General features: G+C 51.9%; 2 protein-coding genes across 6 annotated transcripts in view; one reads left to right on the top strand and one right to left on the bottom strand.

Moving 5' to 3' along the window:
- The window catches only part of VIPAS39 (VPS33B interacting protein, apical-basolateral polarity regulator, spe-39 homolog), a 32,367-nt gene extending 22,939 nt beyond the window's left edge, over window positions 1-9,428 (bottom strand). For 3 of the 5 annotated variants that reach the window (XR_005456463.1, XM_038767983.1, XM_038768317.1), the window contains exon 1: window positions 9,371-9,428. The gene's annotated coding sequence lies outside the window, so the exon portion shown is untranslated. Of the gene's footprint in view, window positions 1-7,667; window positions 7,690-9,276; window positions 9,297-9,370 lie in introns of those variants that run through there. The other 2 variants (XM_038768117.1, XM_038768198.1) reach the window with 2 other exon arrangements.
- Window positions 9,429-9,602: 174 nt separating this feature from the next.
- AHSA1 (activator of HSP90 ATPase activity 1) lies at window positions 9,603-21,558 on the top strand. Its single transcript, XM_038743435.1, has 9 exons — window positions 9,603-9,777; window positions 15,024-15,214; window positions 17,492-17,574; window positions 17,736-17,853; window positions 18,864-18,952; window positions 19,669-19,797; window positions 20,260-20,361; window positions 20,743-20,794; window positions 21,191-21,558. Exons 1-9 carry the CDS (start codon window positions 9,698-9,700, stop codon window positions 21,361-21,363), a joined length of 1,017 nt encoding a protein of 338 aa, XP_038599363.1. The 5' UTR covers window positions 9,603-9,697; the 3' UTR covers window positions 21,364-21,558.
- Window positions 21,559-21,891: the final 333 nt, after the last annotated feature.

The raw sequence follows: 21,891 nt of genomic DNA, 5'->3' as shown, positions 1-21,891 counted from the left end.
TCATTTTTCTTAAAGGTTCAGTCCACGTCTTTTTTTTCCCCCCCCCTTCCAGAAATCCAGAGGTTTCCTATCCAGCCCCTCGCCTGCACTTGGACCTGTGACCTTTACCCAGCTGATATCCATCCAGCCGTATATATGGAGCGCTTACTGTGTGCAGAGCACTGTACTAAGCCCTCGGGAGAGGACAATCTTCCCATAAACAGACACACTCACCCCCCGCCCCAGCAGCCCGGCACTTGTGTAATCATAATAATAATAGCATTTATTAAGCGCTTAGTATGTGCAAAGCACTGTTCTAAGCTCTGGAGAGCTTACAAGGTGATCAGGTTGTCCCACGCGGGGCTCACAGTCTTAATCCCCATTTTACAGATGAGGGAACTGAGGCCCAGAGAAGTGAAGTGACTTGCCCAAAGTCACCCAGCTGACAATTGGCGGAGTCGGGATTTGAACCCATGACCTCTGACTCCAAAGCCCGGACTCTTTCCACTGATCTGTAGTCTATTTCTACTGATGTCTGCCTCCGCCTCTGAACTGGAAGCTTCTTGCGGGCGAGGCTACAGTCCGGTGCCCACGGGAGGCGTTCAGTAAATAATAACGTTGGTATTTGTGAAGCACTTACTATGTGTCGAGCACTGTTCTAAGCGCTGGTACTTAGCGCTCAGTAGAGAAGCAGCTCAGTGGCAAGAGCCCGGGCTTGGGATTCGGAGGTCGTGCGTTCTGATCCCGGCTCCGCCGCTTGTCAGCTGTGTGACCGTGGGCAAGTCACTTCACTTCTCTGGGCCTCAGTTTCCTCATCTGGAAAATGGGGATGAAGACTGTGAGCCCCACGTGGGACAACCTGATTACCCTGTCTCCAACCCAGAGCTTAGAACAGTGCTCGGCACATAGTAAGCGCTTAACAAATGCCATTATTATTATTCACTCATTCAGTCAATCATATTTATTGAGCGCTTACCGTGTGCAGAGCACTGTGCTAAGCGCTTGGGAAGTACAAGTCGGCAACACAGAGAGACGGTCCCTACCCAACAGTGGGCTCACAGTCTAGAAGGGGGAGACAGACAACAAGACAAAATATGAAGACAGGTGTCAAAACCGTCAGAAAAAACAGAATTACAGCTCCATGCCTATCATGAACAAGCACTTAAGTTCAGTGCTCTGTACACAGTAAGTACTCAATAAATACGAATGAATGAATCATTAACAAAATAAACAGAGGAATAGATATGTACATGTAAAATCAATAGAGTCATAAATCTGTACAAATATACATACAAGTGCTGTGGGGAGGGGAAGGAAGCAGCGCGGCTCAGTGGAAAGAGCTTTGGAGTCAGAGGTCATGGGTTCAAATCCTGGCCCCGCCAATTGTCAGCTGTGTGACTTTGGGCAAGTCACTTCACTTCTCTGGGCCTCAGTGACCTCATCTGTCAAATGGGGATTAAGACTGTGAATCCCCCGTGGGACAACCTGATCACCTTGTACCTCCTCAGCGCTTAGAACAGTGCTTGGCAAATGGTAAGCGCTTAACAAATGCCATCATTATTATTATTATTGCGGGGAGGAGGAGAGGAAAAAGGGGGCTAGGATGGGTTGGCTTCCGGAGAAGGTGGGCTTTCATTCATTCATTCAATCGTATTTATTGAGTGCTTACTGTGTGCTGAGCACTGTACTAAGCGCTTGGGAAGTACAAGTAGGCAACATACAGAGACGGTCCCTACCCAATAAGGGGCTCAGAGTCTAGAAGGGGGAGACAGTCAACAAAACAAAACATGTGGGCAGGTGTCAGGTCGCCCAAACAAATAGAATTAAAGCTGAATGCACATCATTAACAAAATTGAAGCAGCGTGGCTCAGTGGAAAGAGCACGGGCTTTGGCGTCAGAGGCCATCGGTTCAAACCCCGGCTCTGCCAATTGTCAGCTGTGTGACTTTGGGCAAGTCACTTCACTTCTCTGGGCCTCAGTTCCCTCATCTGTCAAATGGGGATTAAGACTGTGAGCCCCATGTGGGACAACCTGATCACCTCGTAACCTCCCCAGCGCATAGAACAGTGCTTGGCACACAGTAAGCGCTTAATAAATGCCATCATTATTAAAATAGAATAGTAAATATGTACAAGTAAAATAAAGAGAGTAATAAATCTGTACAAACATATATACAGGTGCTGTGGGGAGGGGAAGGAGGTAGGGTGGGGGGGATGGGGAGGAGGAGAGGAAAAAGGGGGCTTGGGGTTGGAGGGGCAGGGGGCACATTCATTCATTCATTCAATCGTATTTATTGAGCGCTTTCTGTGTGCAGAGCACTGTACTAAGCGCTTGGGAAGTACAAGTTGGCAACACAGAGAGACAGTCCCTACCCAACAACGGGCTCACAGTCTAGGAGGGGGAGACAGACAACAAAACAAAACATGCGGACAGGTGTCAAGTCGTCAGAAATAGAATTAAAGCTAAATGCACAGCATTAACATAATAGAAGCAGCGTGGCTCAGTGGAAAGGGCACGGGCTTTGGCGTCAGAGGTCAGGGGTTCAAACCCCAGCTCTGCCAATTGTCAGCTGTGTGACTTTGGGCAAGTCACTTCACTTCTCTGGGCCTCAGTGACCTCATCTGTCAAATGGGGATTACGACTGTGGGCCCCTTGTGGGACAACCTGCTCACCTTGTAACCTCCCCAACACTTAGAACAGTGTTTTGCACATAGTAAGCTTTTAATAAATGCCATCATCATTATTATTATTATTATTATTATCGTTCTCTGGGCCTCAGTGGCCTCATCTGTCAAATGGGGATTACGAATGTGGGCCCCCCGTGGGACAACCTGATCACCTTGTAACCTCCCCAGCGCTTAGAACAGTGTTTTGCACATAGTAAGCACTTAATAGATGCCATTACTATTATTATTATAGAGACTGTCCCTACCCAATAATGGGCTCAGAGTCTAGAAGGGGGAGACAGACAGAAAAACAAAACATGTAGCAAAACAAAAACATGTGGACAGGTGTCAAGTCGTCCAAACAAATAGAATTAAAGCTGAATGCACATCATTTACAAAATAGAAGTAGCGTGGCTCAGTGGAAAGAGCACGGGCTTTGGCGTAAGAGGTCATGGGTTCAAACCCCAGCTCTGCCAACTGTCAGCTGTGTGACTTTGGGCAAGTCACTTCACTTCTCTGGGCCTCAGTGACCTCATCTGTCAAATGGGGATTAAGACTGTGAGCCCCACGGGGGACAACCCAATCACCTTGTAACCACCCCGATGCTTAGAACAGTGTTTTGCACATAGTAAGCGCTTAATAAATGCCATTATTATTATTATTATTATTATTGTTGTTGTTCTCTGGGCCTCAGTGACCTCATCTGTCAAATAGGGATTAAGAATGTGGGCCCCCGTGGGACAACCTGATCACCTTGTAACCTCCCCAGCGCTTAGAATAGTGTTTTGCACGTAGTAAGCAGCGTGGCTCACTGGAAAGAGCCCGGACTTTGAAGTCTGAGGTCATGAGTTCAAATCCCGGCTCTGCCATCTGTCAGCTGGGCGACTTTGGGCAAGTCATTTCACTTCTCTGCGCCTCAGTGACCTCATCTGTCAAATGGGGATTGACTGTGAGCCCCCCGTGGGACAACCTGATCACCTTGTAACCTCCCCAGCGCTTAGAACAGTGTTTTGCACATAGTAAGCAGCGTGGCTCACTGGAAAGAGCCCGGGCTTTGGAGTCAGAGGTCATGGGTTCAAATCCCAGCTCTGCCAACTGTCAGCTGTGTGACTCTGGTTAAGTAACTTCACTTCTCTGCACCTCAGTGACCTCATCTGTCAAATGGGGATTGACTGTGAGCCCCCCGTGGGACCACCTGCTCACCTTGTAACCTCCCCATTCATTCATTCAATCGTATTTTTTGAGCACTTACTGTGTGCAGAGCACTGGACTAAGAGCTTGGGAAGTACAAGCTGGCAACATAGAGAGACGGTCCCTACCCAACAGTGGGCTCACAGTCTCCCCAGCGCTTAGAACAGCGTTTTGCACATAGTAAGCGCTTAATAAATGCCATTATTATTATTATAGACACGGTCCCTACCCAATAACGGGCTGAGAGTCTAGAAGGGGGAGACAGACAGCAAAACAAAACATGTGGACAGGTGTCAAGTCGTCCAAACAAATAGAATTAAAGCCGAATGCACATCATTAACAAAATAGAAGCAGCGTGGCTCAGTGGAAAGAGCACGGGCTTTGGCGTCAGAGGTCATGGGTTCAAACCCCAGCTCTGCCAACTGTCAGCTGTGGGACTGGGCAAGTCACTTCACTTCTCTGGGCCTCAGTTCCCTCATCTGGAAAATGGGGATGAAGACTGTGAGCCCCCGAGGGACAACCCGATCACCTTGTAACCTCCCCAGCGCTTAATAACAGTGCTTTGCACATAGTAAGCGCTTAATAAATGCCATCATTATTATTATTATTACTCTCTGGGCCTCAGTGACCTCATCTGTCAAATGGGGATTAAGACTGTGAGCCCCTTGTGGGACAACCTGCTCACCTTGTAACCTCCCCAGCGCTTAGAACTGTGTTTTGCACATAGTAAACGCTTAAGAAATGCCATCATTATTTTATTATTATTGTTATAGAGGCGGTCCCTACCCAATAACGGGCTCAGAGTCTAGAAGGAGACAAATAGAAAAACCAAACCAAACAAAAACAAAGCCAAGTCAGAGGTCATGGGTTCGAATCCCAGCTCTGCCAATTGCCAGCTGTGTGACTTTGGGCAAGTCACTTAACTTCTCTGGGCCTCTGTTATCTCATCTGTAAAATGGGGATTAAGACTGTGAGCCTCCCGTGTAACAACCTGATCACCTTGTAACCTCCCCAGCGCTTAGAACAGTGCTTTGCATTCATTCATTCAATCATATCTATTGAGCACTTACTGTGTGCAGAACACTGTACTAAGCGCTTGGGAAGTCCAAGTCGGCAACATAGAGAGATGGTCCCTACCCAACAACGGGCTCACAGTCTAGAAGGGGGAGACAGACAACAAAACATGGAGACAGGTGTCAGAACAGTCAGAACAAATAGAATTAAAGCTATATGCACATCATTAACAAAACAAATAGAATAGCATATATGTACAAGTGAAATAGAGTAATAAATCTGTATGAATATACATACAGGTGCTGTGGGGAGGGGAAGGAGGTAGGGCACATAGTAAGTGCTTAATAAATGCTATAAAAAAAACCAAACCAAAGAAAACCAAACCAAACAAAACAAAACATGGAGACAGGTGTCAGAATAGTCAGAACAAATAGAATTAAAGCTATATGCACATCATAAACAAAATAGAATAGTATACATGTACAAGTGAAATGGAGTAATAAACCTGTGCGAATATACAGACAGGTGCCGTGTGGAGGGGAAGGAGGTAGGGTACATAGTAAGCGCTTAGTAAATGCTATAAAAAAAAACCAAACCAAACCAAACCAAAGAAAACCAAACCAAAGAAAACCAAACCAAACATGGAGACAGGTGTCATAATAGTCAGAACAAATAGAATTAAAGCTATATGCACATTATTAACAAAACAAATAGAATAGTATATACATACACGTGAAATGGAGTAATAAATCTGTATGAATATACAGACAGGTGCTGTGGGGAGGGGAAGGAGGTAGGGCACATAGTAAGTGCTTAATAAATGCTATAAAAAAAAAAACAAACCAAACCAAAGAAAACCAAACCAAACAAAACATGGAGACAGGTGTCAGAATTGTCAGAACAAATAGAATTAAAGCTATATCAATCAATCGTTTTTATTGAGCGCTTACTGTACTAAGTGCTTGGGAAGTACAAGTTGGCAACATATAGAGACAGTCCCTACCCAATGCACATCATTAACAAAATAAATAGAATAGTATACATGTACAAGTGAAATGGAGTAATAAATCTGTACGAATACACATATAGGTGCTGTGGGGAGGGGAAGGAGGTAGGGCACATAGTAAGCGCTTAATAAATGCTATAAACAAGGAGACAGGTGGCAGAAGAGTCAGAACAAATAGAATTAAAGCTATATGCACACCATTAACAAAACAAATAGAATACTATATACGTACAAGTGAAATAGAGTAATAATCTGTACGAATAGACAGACAGGTGCTGTGGGGAGGGGAAGGAGGTAGGGCACATGGTAAGCGCTTAATAAATGCTATAAACATGGAGACAGGTGTCAGAAGAGTCAGAACAAATAGAATTAAAGTGCTTAATAAATGCTATTAAAAAAACCCCAAACCAAACCAAACCAAAGAAAACCAAACCAAACATGGAGACAGGTGCCCACTCACCTCAGCACCTGAGGAGGCCCAGGACCGGCCCTAATAAATGCTATAAAAAAAAAAGCAAAGAAAACCAAACCAAACCAAAACTAAACAAAACAAAACCAAACAAAACATGGAGACAGGTCAGGACCGGCCCTAATAAATGCTATAAAAAAAAAAGCAAACCAAACCAACCAAACCCAAACCAAACCAAAACATATAGACAGGTGCCCACTCACCTCAGCACCTGAGGAGGCCCAGGACCGGCCCTAATAAATGCTATAAAAAAAAAGCAAAGAAAACCAAACCAAAAACCAAAACTAAACAAAACCAAACCAAACAAAACATGGAGACAGGTCAGGACCGGCCCTAATAAATGCTATTAAAAAAAGCAAACCAAACCAAACCAAACAAAACATGGAGCCAGGTGCCCACTCACCTCAGCACCTGAGGAGGCCCAGGACCGGCCCTAGTAAATGCTATAAAAAAAAAAGCAAACAAAACCAAACCAAAGAAAACCAAACCAAACCAAAACCAAAGAAAACCACACCAAACCAAACATGGAGACAGGTGCCCACTCACCTCAGCACCTGAGGAGGCCCGGGACCGGCCCTAATAAATGCTATAAAAAAAAAAGCAAACCAAACCAAACCAAAGAAAACCAAACCAAACCAAAACCAAACCAAACAAAACATGTAGACAGGTGCTCACTCACCTCAGCACCTGAGGAGGCCCAGGACCGGCCGTAATAAATGCTATAAAAAAAAAAAAGCAAACTAAACCAAACCAAAGAAAACCAAACAAAACCAAAACAACAAAACCAAACCAAACCAAACATGTAGACAGGTGCCCACTCACCTCAGCACCTGAGGAGGACCAGGACCGGCCCTAATAAATGCTATAAAAAAAAGAAAAGCAAACCAAACCAAACTAAACAAAACATGTAGACAGGTGCCCCCTCACCTCAGCACCTGAGGAGGCCCAGGACCGGCCCTAATAAATGCTATAAAAAAAAAAAAAGCAAACCAAACCAAACCAAACATGTAGACAGGTGCCCACTCACCTCAGCACCTGAGGAGGCCCAGGACCGGCCCTAATAAATGCTATAAAAAAAAAAGCAAACTAAAGCAAACCAAAAAAAAACCAAAACAAAACAAAATCAAACTAAACATGGAGCCAGGTGCCCACTCACCTCAGCACCTGAGGAGGCCCAAGACCGGCCCTAATAAATGCTATAAAAAAACAGCAAACAAAACTAAACAAAACATGGAGCCAGGTGCCCACTCACCTCAGCACCTGAGGAGGCCTAGGACCGGCCCTAATAAATGCTATAAGAAAAAGCAAACCAAACCAAACATGTAGACAGGTACCCACTCACCTCAGCACCTGAGGAGGCCCAGGCCCGGCCCTAATAAATGCTATAAAAAAAAAGCAAACAAAACCAAACCAAAGAAAACCAAACCAAACCAAAACCAAACCAAACAAAACATGGAGACAGGTGCCCACTCACCTCAGCACCTGAGGAGGCCCAGGCCCGGCCCTAATAAATGCTATAAAAAAAAAGCAAACTAAACCAAGCCAAAACCAAAAAAAAAAACCAAAACCAAAAAAACTATAAAAAAATAAAGCAAACAAAACCAAAACCAAAAAAACTATAAAAAATAAAGCAAACAAAGCCAAACCAAACCTGAGGAGGCCCAGGACCGGCCCTAATAAATGCTATATAAAAAAAAGCAAACTAAACCAAACCAAAACCAAACCAAACCAAAACACGGAGACAGGTGTCCACTCACCTCAGCACCTGAGGAGGCCCAGGCCCGGCCCTAATAAATGCTATAAAAAAAAAGCAAACAAAACCAAACCAAAGAAAACCAAACCAAACCCAAACCAAAGAAAACCAAACCAAACATGGAGACAGGTGCCCACTCACCTCAGCACCTGAGGAGGCCCAGGACCGGCCCTAATAAATGCTATATATATAAAAAAAAAACTAAACCAGACCAAAGAAAACCAAACCAAACCAAAACCAAACCTGGAGACAGGTGCCCACTCACCTCAGCACCTGAGGAGGCCCAGGACCGGCCCTAATAAATGCTATTAAAAAAAGCAAACCAAACCGAACATGGAGACAGGTACGCACCCACCTCAGCACCTGAGGAGGCCCAGGACCGGCCCTAATAAATGCTATATATAAAAAAAAAAAACTAAACCAAACCAAACCAAACCAAACATGGAGACAGGTGCCCACTCACCTCAGCACCTGAGGAGGCCCAGGACCGGCCCTAATAAATGCTATATATATAAAAAAAAAACTAAACCAAACCAAAGAAAACCAAACCAAACCAAAACCAAACCTGGAGACAGGTGCCCACTCACCTCAGCACCTGAGGAGGCCCAGGACCGGCCCTAATAAATGCTATAAAAAAAAAGAAAACTAAACCAAACCAAAGAAAACCAAACCAAAACCAAAAAAAAACCAAAACCAAAAAAACTATAAAAAATAAAGCAAACAAAACCAAAACCAAAAAAACTATAAAAAATAAAGCAAACAAAACCAAACCAAACCTGAGGAGGCCCAGGACCGGCACTAATAAATGCTATATAAAAAAAAGCAAACTAAACCAAACCAAACAAAACATGGAGACAGGTGCCCACTCACCTCAGCACCTGAGGAGGCCCAGGACCGGCCCTAATAAATGCTATATAAAAAAAAAGCTAAACCAAACCAAAGCAAACCAAACCAAACATGGAGACGGGTGCCCACTCACCTCAGCACCTGAGGAGGCCCAGGACCGGCCCTAATAAATGCTATATAAAAAAAAAGCTAAACCAAACCAAAGCAAACCAAACCAAACATGGAGACGGGTGCCCACTCACCTCAGCACCTGAGGAGGCCCAGGACCGGCCCTAATAAATGCTATATAAAAAAAAAAGCTAAACCAAACCAAAGCAAACCAAACCAAACCTGTAGAGGGGTGCCCACTCACCTCAGCACCTGAGGAGGCCCAGGACCGGCCCTAATAACTGCTATAAAAAAAAGCAAAGCAAACCAAACCTGTAGAGAGGTGCCCACTCACTCACCTCAGCACCTGAGGAGGCCCAGGCCCGGCTCGTCGCCCGGGTGGAAGGGCCGCTGAGGGGGCGCCGCAAAGCCCGCCGGGACCTGTAGGCTTCTCCTCTTCCGCCCGCGCTGGGGGAACTACAGGTCCCGGCGGCCCCCGCGCGCGGCTTTCCCGGCAGCCCCCGCGCGCGGGGGGGCGCCGGGCCTCGTGGAGGTCTGGAGGCCGGGCCGGAAGTGGAGGGCTCGGTTGCCGAGGGGACGGGAAGGGGCCGGGAAGGGAGCGCCGGGAAGGGCCGGGAATCCGCCCGGGGTTTCCAGTCGTTTCCAGGCGGGGGGACCGGGAGCCGATGGCCAAGTGGGGCGAGGGAGACCCGCGCTGGATCGTGGAGGAGCGGGCCGACGCCACCAACGTCAACAACTGGCACTGGTGAGCCACTCGACCATGGCGACACCCTGAGCGAGCCCTCGTCCTCCCCTCAGTAGGCCCTGCTGAGAGCTCACCTCCTCCGGGAGGCCTTCCCACACTCAGCCCCCTCCTTCCTCTCCCCCTCGTCCCCCCTCCATCCCCCCCGTCTTACCTCCTTCCCTTCCCCACAGCACCTGTATAGATGTATATATGGTTGGACATATTTATTACTCTATTTATTTTACTTGTACATATCTATTTATTTTATTTTGTTAGTGTGTTTGGTTTTGTTCTCTGCTCCCCCCTTTTAGACTGCGAGCCCACTGTTGGTTAGGGACTGTCTCTAGATGTTGCCAACTTGGACTTCCCAAGCGCGTAGTGCAGTGTATTTATTTCACTTGTACATATTTATTCTACTTATTTTATTTTGTTAGTACGTTTGGTTTTGTTCTCTGCCTCCCCCTTTTAGACTGCGAGCCCACTGTTGGGTAGGGACTGTCTCTAGATGTTGCCAACTTGGACTTCCCAAGCGCTTAGTGCAGTGTATTTATTTCGCTTGTACATATTTATTCTACTTATTTTACTTTGTTAGTACGTTTGGTTTTGTTCTCTGCCCCCCCCTTTTAGACTGTGAGCCCACCGTTGGGTAGGGACTGTCTCTAGATGTTGCCAACTTGGACTTCCCAAGCGCTTAGTACAGTGTATTTATTTATTTGTACATATCTATTCTACTTATTTTATTTTGTCAGTACGTTTGGTTTTGTTCTCTGCCCCCCCCTTTTAGACTGTGAGCCCACTGTTGGGTGGGGACTGTCTCTAGATGTTGCCAGCTTGTACTTCCCAAGCGCTTAGTACAGTGTATTTATTTATTTCGCTTGTACATCTCTATTCTACTTACTTTATTTTGTTAGTACGTTTGGTTTTGTTCTCTGCCTCCCCCCCTTTTAGACTGTAAGCCCACTGTTGGGTAGGGACTGTCTCTATATGTTGCCAACTTCGACTTCCCAAACGCTTAGTGCAGTGTATTTATTTATTTCACTTGTACATATTTATTCTGCTTATTTTATTTTGTTAGTACGTTTGGTTTTGTTCTCTGCCCCACCCCCCTTTTAGACTGTGAGCCCACTGTTGGGTAGGGACTGCCTCTAGATCCCAAGCGCTTAGTACAGTGTATTTATTTATTTATTTTACTTGTACATATCTAGTCTACTTATTTTATTTTGTTAGTATGTTTGGTTTTGTTCTCTGCCCCCCCCCCCCCCCTTTTAGACTGTGAGCCCACTGTTGGGTAGAGACTGTCTCTATATGTTGCCAACGGGTACTTCCCAAGCGCTTAGTACAGTGTATTTATTTATTTATTTCACTTGCACATATCTATTCTACTTATTTTATTTTGTCAGTATGTTTGGTTTTGTTCTCTGCCCCCCCCTTTTAGACTGCGAGCCCACTGTTGGGTAGGGACTGTCTCTAGATGTTGCCAGCTTGTACTTCCCAAGCGCTTAGTGCAGTGTATTTATTTATTTATTTCACCTGTACATATTTATTCTACTTATTTTATTTTGTTAGTACGTTTGGTTTTGTTCTCTGCCCCCCCCTTTTAGACTGTGAGCCCACTGTTGGGTAGGGACTGTCTCTAGATCCCAAGCGCTTAGTACAGTGTATTTATTTATTTATTTTACTTGTACATATCTATTCTACTTATTTTATTTTGTTAGTATGTTTGGTTTTGTTCTCTGTCTCCCCCTTTTAGACTGTGAGCCCGCTGTTGGGTAGGGACTGTCTCTATATGTTGCCAACTTGGACTTCCCAAGCGCTTAGTACAGTGTATTTATTTGTACATATCTATTCTACTTATTTTATTTTGTTAGTACATTTGGTTTTGTTCTCTGCCTCCCCCTTTTAGACTGTGAGCCCACTGTTGGGTAGGGACTGTCTCTAGATGTTGCCAACTTGGACTTCCCAAGCGCTTAGTACAGTGTATTTATTTATTTTGCTTGTACATATCTATTCTACTTATTTTATTTTGTTAGTAGGTTTGGTTTTGTTCCCTGTCTCCCCCTTTTAGACTGTGAGCCCACTGTTGGGTAGGGACTGTCTCTATGTGATGCCAATTTGTACTTCCCAAGCGCTTAGTACGGTGCTCTGCACACAGTAAGCACTCAATAAATACGATTGATGATGATGTTGATGACTGTCTCTATATGTTGCCAACGTATACTTCCCAAGTGCTTAGTACAGTGTATTTATTTTGCTTGTACATATCTATTCTACTTATTTTATTTTGTTAGTATGTTTGGCTTTGTTCTCTGCCTCCCCCTTTTAGACTGTGAGCCCGCTGTTGGGTAGGGACCGTCTCTAGATGTTGTCGACTTGCACTTCCCAAGCGCTTAGTACAGTGCTCTGCACACAGTAAGCGCTCAATAAATACGATTGATTTATTGATCGATTGATTGATGAACAAAGCACTTCCTCCGGGCCAAGCGCCGGTCTAAGCGCTGGGGGGGAGATGCCAGGTGGTCGGGGGGCCCGCCCCCTCTTCATCCCCATTTGACAGGTGAGGGGACTGAGGCCCCAAGCCGGGATTCGAACCCACAACCGCCGACTCCAAAGCCCGCGCTCTTTAAGAGCCCAACAGTGGGCTCACAGTCTAGAAACTTACCCGCTGTGTGACCTGGAGCAAGTCACTTCATATCGCTGGGTCTCAGTTTCCTCATCTGTAAAATGGGAATTCGGTTCTGCTCCTTCCTACTCAGACTGTGAGCCAGCCTCCTGTGGGACGTGAACTGTGGCTCACCTCTTTAGCTTGTATCAATCAGTCAATCAATCAGTCGTATTTATTGAGCGCTTACTGTGTGCAGAGCACTGTACTAAGCACTTGGGAAGTACAAGTTGGCAACATCTAGAGACGGTCCCTACCCAACAGTGGGCTCACAGTCTGAAAGGGGGTGGCGAAGAACAAAACCAAACATACTAACAAAATAAGTAGAATAGATATGTACAAGTAAAATAAATAGATAAATACACTGTACTAAGCGCTGGAGAAGTATAAGTTGGCGACATATAGAGACAGTCCCTACCCAACAGTGGGCTCACAGTCTAAAAGGGGGAGGCAGAGAACCAAACCAACCATACTAACAAAATAAAATAAGTAGAATAGATATGTACAAGTAAAGTAAATAGAGTAAGAGCGCGGGCTTTGGAGGCCAGAGGTCGTGGGTGTCTGCCGTGTGACCTTTCACTTCTCGGAGCCTCAGTTCCCTCATCTGTAAACTGGGGGTGATGACTGTGAGCCCCACGTGGGACAACCTGATCAATCGGTCAGCCCTGTTTCAATCAATCAATCAATCGTATTTATTGAGCGCTTACTGTGTGCGGAGCACTGTACCAATCAATCAGTCGTATTTATTGAGCACTCCCTGTGTGCAGAGCACTGTACTAATCAGTCAGTCGTATTTATTGAGCACTTACTGTGTGCGGAGCACTTGGGAAGTACAAGCTGGCAACATAGAGAGACAGTCCCTACCCAACAGTGGGCTCACAGTCTAGAAGGGGGAGACGGACGACAAAACCAAACATATAAACCAAATAAAATAAATAGAATAAATATGTACAAGTAAAATAGAGTAATGAATATGTACAAACATATATACATAGATACGGGATTTACTATTCTATTTATTTTGTTAATGATGTGCATTTAGCTTTAATTCTATTTGTTCTGACGACTTGACACCCGTCCACATGTTTGGTCTTGTCGTCCGTCTCCCCCTTCTAGACTGTGAGCCCGTCGTTGGGTATCATCTCATCTGTAAACTGGGGGGTGATGACTGTGAGCCCCACGCGCGACAACCTGATCAATCGGTCAATCGTATTTATTGAGCGCCTACTGTGTGCAGAGCACTGTACTAATCAGTCAGTCATATTTATTGAGCGCTTACTGTGTGCAGAGCACTGTACTAATCAATCAATCGTATTTAGTGAGCGCTTACTGTGTGCAGAGCACTGTACTAATCAGTCAGTCGTATTTATTGAGTGCTTACTGTGTGTGGAGCACTGGACTAAGCGCTTGGGAAGTACAAGTTGGCAACATATAGAGATGGTCCCTACCCAACAGCGGGCTCACAGTCTAGAAGGGGCAACCTGATCACCTTGTATCACCCCCATCAATCAATCAATCAATCAATCGTATTTATTGAGCGCTTACTGTGTGCAGAGCACTGTACTAAGCGCTTGGGAAGTACAAGTTGGCAACATATAGAGACGGTCCCTACCCAACAGTGGGCTCATCGCTTATAACAGTGCTTTGCACATAGTAAGCACTTAACAAATGCTATTATTATTATTATTATTATTATTATTCATTCATTCATTCAATCATATTATTGAGCGCTTACTGTGTGCGGAGCACTGGATTAAGCGCTTGGGAATTACAAGTCGGCAACATACAGAGACAGTCCCTACGCTGCTTCCCCTCCCTCCTCAGCCCGACCTCCGACCTCTGACCTCTGCGCCCCGGCCCGGAGGGGGCAGCCCAAGGGGATGATGATGATGGTGGTATTTGTTCAGCGCTTACAGTGTGCCAAGCACCGTTCTAAGCGCTGGGAGGGATACAGCGTGATTAGGTTGGCCCACGTGGGGCTCACAATCTTAATCCCCATTTTACAGATGAGGGAACTGAGGCCCAGAGAAGTGAAGTGACTTACCCAAAGCCTCACAGCTGACAATTGGCAGAGCTGGGATTTGAACCCATGACCTCTGACTCCAAAGCCCGGGCTTTGTGAGTTTCCCAGGTCCCGGCTCCTGGGGGGCCGGGGGACACACATCACACCCCCTTTCTTACACACACGCACGCATCACACCCCTAATTCATTCATTCGTTTTCAATCGTGTTGAGCACTTACTGTGTGCAGAGCACTGGACAGTCACATCCCATTACACACACACATCACACCCCCATTCTTACACACGCACACATCACACCCCCTTAAATACACACACACACCCTTAATCATATCCCTTTAAACACACACCCCACAAATCACACCCCCTTTCTTACACACACGTCGTACCCCCTCTCTTACACCCACATACCATACCCGAACCAGAGATCCCAACGCCGCTGACCGGTGACGGGGGTGGACAGCGGGTCCCGGTGGAAACAGGTCTAGGAGCCAGGAGGTGGCCCGCCCGTGGAACCCCGGGCAAGTTATCTGGAATATCCCAAGTTATACCCCCGGCCCACGCTTCCAAACGTTTTCTCCCGGCAGGACGGAGAGGGATGCTTCAAACTGGTCGACGGACAAGCTGAAAGCCCTGCTCCTGGCAGTGCGGGTGCAGGACGAGGAGGGCGTCTGCGAGGTGACGGAGGTGAGCAAGATGGATGGAGAGGCCTCCATCAACAACCGTAAAGGGAAGCTCATCTTCTTCTACGAGTGGAACATCAAACTCAACTGGCTCGGTGAGTAGGGCCGTGGCCTTTGGGGGATCGGACGAGCCCGCGCGCCGCCCTCCCTGCGTGCCACCCGGCTTCGTCACGTCTCACTGTGACGGTGCCGGCCGGAGGGGCGGCGTCACGGCCCCGCGGGGGCTGCCGGGAGGAAAGGGGAGGGCGGGGAGGGGGGGATTGGCGGCTGGTCCCGGCGGGGGATGTTCTCTTCCGCCCGCCTCCCCGCTGAGGCTGAGGTCTCCGGGGCCGGTGGGATTCCAGCACGGGACAGGACAACGTCCACCCACCCCTCCCTGCCTGTGACGATGACGGCTCTGTGTGGCCCTCCCGACTCCCGAGAGCTCCTGAGCTCGCAGGAACCTCCGGGGTGGGCGGCCATTCCCCTCCGCCGAAGGGCTGGAGGGGCGCACTGGGTGGTCCTACTGGCGACGGGGGTCGGATCTCGACCCTTCTCCTCCAGGAGTCAGCTTCCCTGCTCTCCGAGCCCAGCCCGCCGCCCCTGGCATCAGCGGTGTAGGCAGAGCCCGGTGGGGCTGCGGGCACGGTGGCGACCCTGCCTGTCGTGGGGTGTTCGGTGCTGACTCCAAGAATAAATAGCCGGATGCTGCTGACCACTGCTCCAGGGGCTGGGGAAGAGGGCCACCGGTCTAGTTGCTCGGACTTCTCTGAAGCGGGTCTCTGAAGTGTGACGGAGAAAAATGCAAACAGACGGGATGTGCGAAAATCAATCGTTGGTATTTATTGAGTGCTCCCTGTGGGCCGAGCGCCGCGCTAAGCGCGGCGGAGACTGCAGCGCAGTCTCTTGACTCGTTACCTGCCCTCGAGGAGCTCACGGTCCGGCGGAGGAGTCAGACGGGAAAATAAACGGTGATAAGCACTTACCGTGTGTCGGGCACCGTTCGAAGTGCTGGGATAGGTGCACGTTAAGCGGTTTGGACAGAGTCCCTGTCCTGCGGTGGGGCTCCCAGGCTAAGTAGGAAGGGGTAGGGTACAAGCCCCATTTTCCAGATGAGGTAACTGAGGCCCAGAGAAGCGAAGCGACTTGCCCGAGGTCACACGGCAGACAGGTGGCGGGGCCGGGATTACACGCCGACTCTGAGGCCCGTGCTCTTTCCACTGGGCCACGCTGCTTCTCTTTTGAGCAGCAGAGTACAAAGCTCCGTGTACAAGTGCTGTGGGGGTGGCGGGGAGCACTTAGGTCCTTGGGGGTGGGCATGCAGCGCGAGGCAGTCGGGAGGGAAGGCCCCCCGAGTTCTCCCGGCCAGGTCTGTCCTCCGGTGGCGGAGACGGGGCCCGACGAGCCCTGCTCTTCTGTCCATCGAGCCGGTGACTTCTGAGCAGATCCCACGTCTCCCACCCTGAGACTGACCGGGCCCCTCTGCGGGGGAACTAGGAGAGATCCGGAGGTGACGCGGGCCTCTCCCTCGGCGCCAGAGCCGCCCCTCGGAAAATCCCGAAGCCCCGATTTTGTGGAGAAGTTGTTGGTCTCCGCTCGTCGGTCCCTCCGTGGTTCATTTTCCAAGCAGTCTGCGAGTGTCCCGAATTGAGATCGGTGTAGCACCGGACCTCGTCATAAAGCAGCGTGGCCTTGCGGATAGGACACGCGCCCGGGAGCCACAAGGACCCGAGTTCTCATCCCGGTTCCGCCGCTTGTCCGCCCTGTGACCGTGGGCAAGCCACGTCACTTTCTCTGGGCCTCCGTTCCCTTGTCCCTGAAATGGGGATTAAGACCGTGAGTCCCAAGTGGACAGGGATTGTGTCCAACCTGAGTAGCTGGTATCCACCCCAGTGCTTAGCGCGGGGCCTGGCACGTCCCGAGTGCTTAGCGAATTCCGTTTAAAAAAGAGAAAAAGGAAAAGTAGGGCCACGATCATCACCGCATTGACTCAGCTCAGTTGCAGGCCAATGCCCGTGTGCCGCCGCTTCGTCGGGTATCTCGTCTCGACCCGAGTCTCTCGACTTTGGTTTTTCGCTGTCACCGAGGAGCAGACGAGCGTCTTTGAGTGTGTTTGGGGTCCACACAGAGGGGCGACATCGGAGTGCAGTTCTCAGGGTCCAAGAAGGGGCATTGGCAAGCCCAGCCCGGGGGGGTCTTGTGTCATCTCTCTGCCTGCGAGTAATAAAAGGGGAGAGGGGAAAGATGATGACACCCTGAGCTTATTCTAAATAGTTCTGCGGTAGGTCCCCGGTCAGAGGAGAGCAGGAGAAGGCCGGGGGGCGGCAGGGCAGGGGAGGAGGAGGGCCGGACAGGGACGCGCTAAGCTACAGGCTCGTGGTTATCGTCGGCAGGAACGTCCAAGTCGGGAGTGAAATACAAGGGGCACGTGGAGATCCCCAACCTGTCCGACGAAAACGACGTGGACGAGGTGGAGGTACGTGCGGCCCGGCCTCCGCTCTCTCTCGGGGCTTCGACTTGCACGGCCCCGGGGGAGGGCCATCGCCACCCCGCGAACCCCGCCTACGACCGTCCCCGTCTCGCGCTCGGTTGTCAGGCCCACCCGCAGCGGCACGCCTCCTCGGGTTTCTCCCTCAGATCAGCGTGAGCCTCGCCAAAGACGAGCCCGACACGAACTTGGTGGCCGTAATGAAACGGGAAGGTGTGAAAAAGATCCGCGATGCGGTCGGGACGTACATCGGCACCCTCAAAACGGGTACGTGCGCCCCGGGGCGCCGCTGTCCGGGCTTCTGTTGGTCACGCCGGTCAAAGCGGGGAGCGGCCTTCGGCGGAACCGGGGCCCTGGGGGCCCGAAGGATTAACCTCCTCCAGTGGTACCCCAACTAGGGCGGGCCCGCGGCGCTCCTTGGCGCTCACCCCGTGGACGATCCCGTCGCCGGGAAAGGAAGGAAGGAACGGTTGGGGTGGCTGGGGACCCGGCCCGTCCGGCCCCCGGCCTTGATCTCTGGAGTGGCAGGGCAGTGCAGCCGTTGAACCAAGTCAGAAAGCAGTGACCGGTGAACCACTCTGCCGCCCTTGTGACTTCCAAGTCGCCCGCAGGCCGGACCTCACAGCCCAGAGTGGGACTCGTTACTGGGTGGGGGGGCGGGAGGTGGAGAGGAGAGCGAGGGGCCCGTTGAGCGGTCCGGTCCTGAACGTTAGAGCGGACGGATGTTAAGGAATTCCTCCGAGACGGCCTCCTGAGATAGAAAGGTAGCGATAGTGATGTTCATTAAGGGCTCACCGCGTGCAGAGCCCGGGACTGAGCGACGACCCGGGGGACGATCGGATACGGTCCCTGGCCTTCCGGGGGCTCCCGGGCGGGCGGAGATGGGCTCGATGGCAGACACGGGGTGGGGGAGATCAAGTGGCCAAAATCCAAAAGTAGAGGCCAGTGAGTCCAGCGGTAAAGGGAGCCCGTAGGGGGGACGGGGTGCGGCCTCCCCTCCGCCGAGATGATGGGCAGTCGGTTCCCACCCGAAGCTAGAAAACGCACGGGGGCTGCCGCGCCTCCAACCGCTCTCGGCCCTTTTCCAGTCGCCGGTGGTTCGCGTTCTCTCTCCCTTTGGTCCCCAACTGTACTAAAACTCAACGGCCGTCCGGCGTCTCACGGTTGCTCCGTCGGTGGGGCCGAGGTGCGTCCTTTCTTGGTTCACGAGAGGAGGCCGGCATCCTCCGTCGACGGCGGACGCGTAACCCCTCGGGGCTGGGGTTTTGTCTCGGCAGAGTTCACCCAGGGCATGATCTTACCTACGGTGAACGGCGACACCAACGAACCCGCCCCGCAGCCCGCACCGAAAGCTGAGGAGCGGAAAGTAAGCGGGACTCGGGGTGGCGAAGCTCGGGGAAGGCCCGGGGCGGGCAGTTTCCGCCCAACGGCTACAGAGGCCCGGCGGGGGTGTGCCGCGTCACCCGCCCACAGCCTCCCGGCACCTCTGGCGTCTGCCCGTGTCGCGGGCCGGGGCGGGGAGGGTTTCCTCACGTAGAGGGACTTCGGGGCGTCACATTCGTTCTGGCCGTTTGCCGGCGGGGGCCCTAATGGGAACTTCAGCCCCCGCCTGCCTGCGTCCTCCGCAGCTGGTGCTCGCTGGAGCAGGGAGGGAGGAACCCCTGCCCGGGGGGACGGGTCCGTTGGGGTCCCCGTGCGAGAGGCTGGAAGTGGGGGGATTCAAAGACTGTGTGGACGTCAGGCTGATTCTTGCGGGGCCCGTCCTCTCTCCGGTGACATCCGGTCCCCTTTCCGGGGGGCCTGTGGCAACCAGCTGGGCTTGGGAGGGGAACCGTGACAGCTGTGCACAGAAGTAGCCGGGAGCCCCGGGGATTCCTCCTTCTCCTAGGAGCCCAGCACCGCCCATCGAACTAAACCCCATTCCTCCTTCTGGGCCCAAAACTTTTCTCTGGCTCTAGTCTCCCCGGGCGGGAGACCGACCCGTACTCCCACTTGCGAGAGAGAGGTGAACTTAACGCGGACTCTGACCCCGCCCCGAGTCCCTTGGCCGGAATTTTCACCTTTAGCCACGTTTTCCCACAGGCCAAGAGCGGCACCTCGGCAAACCCGTCCAGATCTGTTGGCGTCAAAATTCCCACCTGTAAGATCAGCCTGAAGGACTCGTTCTTGACGTCTCCCGAGGAGCTCTACAGGGTGTTTCTTACCCCGGAGGTAAGGGTGGGGCCGAAGCCCAGAACCGGTCAGGGGCCGCGGCGCCCAGAGCCGTGGACGTTGCCCGCGGGGAGGGAAGCCTCGAGGAAGCCCACGGAGGTCTTTCTGGCAGGGACCTCGCCGGACAGGAGGGGAAAGGCCCAAGTGGGGCGCCTGGTGTAGACGCAGCCGAAGCGCACCTTAAAATCCCACCTCTCCCCCACCCCACGGCAATCGCGGTGATGGTGAAGTTTGGCTGTTTTTCCCCGCACTTGCCGTAGTATGGCGGGTGCCAGGCCAGATGGGCGACAGCAGTGGCCCCGAGTAGCAGGGAAGGCCGGGCACGCGCCCTGCCCGGCAAGGCTGGCTGCCGGGGGGCCGGACGGGGCCACGGAGGGGCCGGGCTTGTGTGCTTATAGGGGTCGCGTCCGGGAAGGTCGAGGCCTGGGTGGCCTCGATCCCCCTCTTCTCTGTACCCTGCAGATGGTACGGGCCTTTACCCACGCTCCCGCCACCTTGGAAGCGGACAAGGGCGGGAAGTTCCACTTACTGGACGGCAGCGTCAGCGGAGAATTCCTGGAGCTGGTGAGTGGCTCCCGGCTCTGGCCGGGTCTCCCTTTCCCCGCAACCCCCTGCCTCGGGGCTCGCCTGCAGCCGGTGGCTGGAAACCCAGCCCGATTCTTCTTCCCGCGGCCACGGCCCTCGAGCGGGCCGCCGACGCTCTGATCCGATAAAGTCAGGGTGCTGGGCCGACACCCCCGCCCGCGCCTCTAAAATTTCTCCCGTGTCCCATGGTGCAGACAAAGGGTTGAACTGGTGAAATCCCCCCCCGCAGCTCTGCCCAGTCAGGTGGGCACCTGCACGTCGGCCTCTCCTGCTCACTCTGTGGCCCGGCGGGCCCCCGAGGGGGTGCTCACCCGGACAGAGAGGGGGGTCTACTCACAGCTTCACACTCTGCCCGTCCAGGTCCCCGAGAAACACATCACCATGAAGTGGAGGTTCAAATCCTGGCCTGAGGGTAAGTACCCCAGTGCGACAGCCGCCGAGCACCGTGGGGGCTCCGTGGAGCGCCGTAGTCCCGGCAGCAGGGCCTTCTCCGGGCCTGGGGGCTCTGCTCTGGACGAGTCTCTTCCCCCCTCCCTGTAGGGGTTGTTTCCCCCTTTTAGACTGTGAGCCCACTGTTGGGTAGGGACCGTCTCTATATGTTGCCAACTTGTACTTCCCAAGCGCTTAGCACAGTGCTCTGCACGCAGTAAGCGCTCAGTAAATACGATTGATGATGTAGGGTTGACCCGGTCACTGCTGCTGGGGGCCGGAGGGCCGCGCGGGCAGGGGGAGGAAGGCCGGAGGAAGCGAGGCGGGGCGGCACCGTCACTCACCTTGGGGCTCCTCACCTGCCTCGGGTCTCCCCCAGGGCACTTCGCCACCATCACCTTGACGTTCGTCGACAAAGACGGCGAGACGGAGGTGCGGATGGAGGGCAAGGGCGTGCCGGCTCCCGAGGAGGAGCGGACGCGGCAGGGCTGGCAGCGGTACTACTTCGAGGGCATCAAACAGACCTTTGGCTACGGCGCGCGCTTGTTCTAGTCCCCGGCGTGCGCGCCCGTGGCCGCGTTGTTTCCTCAGCCCCCCGGGCTGGGACGAGCGGGATGGCGGCACGGGCCCGGGCCCGGGCCTCCCCCACGCTCACCGAGGGTCCGTGCATGCTTTCTGCTGGCGGGATCAAATGCCGCCGTCTCTTTTACCTGTACATACGCTAAAATAAACTGAAATGAGAAAGGAGCTGGCGGCAGTGTGTGCTCGGAGGGTAGGGGCTGGAGCGGCACCTGGGGTGACCCCGTGCCGGAGTCTGGAGTCCCACTTGAGCCGAACGGGCAGGGCCCTGGCCGAGGGCTGGTGCCACCGCAGCCAGCTCCCGCTTTGGGAGGCGGGGTCGTGCGACCGGGACAGGGTGGCACGCGTGGCCCGGTCGGTGCCCTCGGACTTCCCGGCCAAGCTCGGGAAGGCCCGACCCGCTTGCCCGCCCAAGGCTCTGGGCTGGAGGAAGCCCACCCCAGTCTCGGCCTGACTGTCCTTGCCATGAATGGGGGTGCAGGGGGGAGGAGGCAGGCCCTG

This window comes from Tachyglossus aculeatus, chromosome 1 (genome assembly GCF_015852505.1).
Source record: "Tachyglossus aculeatus isolate mTacAcu1 chromosome 1, mTacAcu1.pri, whole genome shotgun sequence".
Taxonomy (NCBI): domain Eukaryota; kingdom Metazoa; phylum Chordata; class Mammalia; order Monotremata; family Tachyglossidae; genus Tachyglossus; species Tachyglossus aculeatus.
Note: the sequence above shows the minus strand (reverse complement) of the source record. Positions and strands in the feature narration are given on the sequence as shown.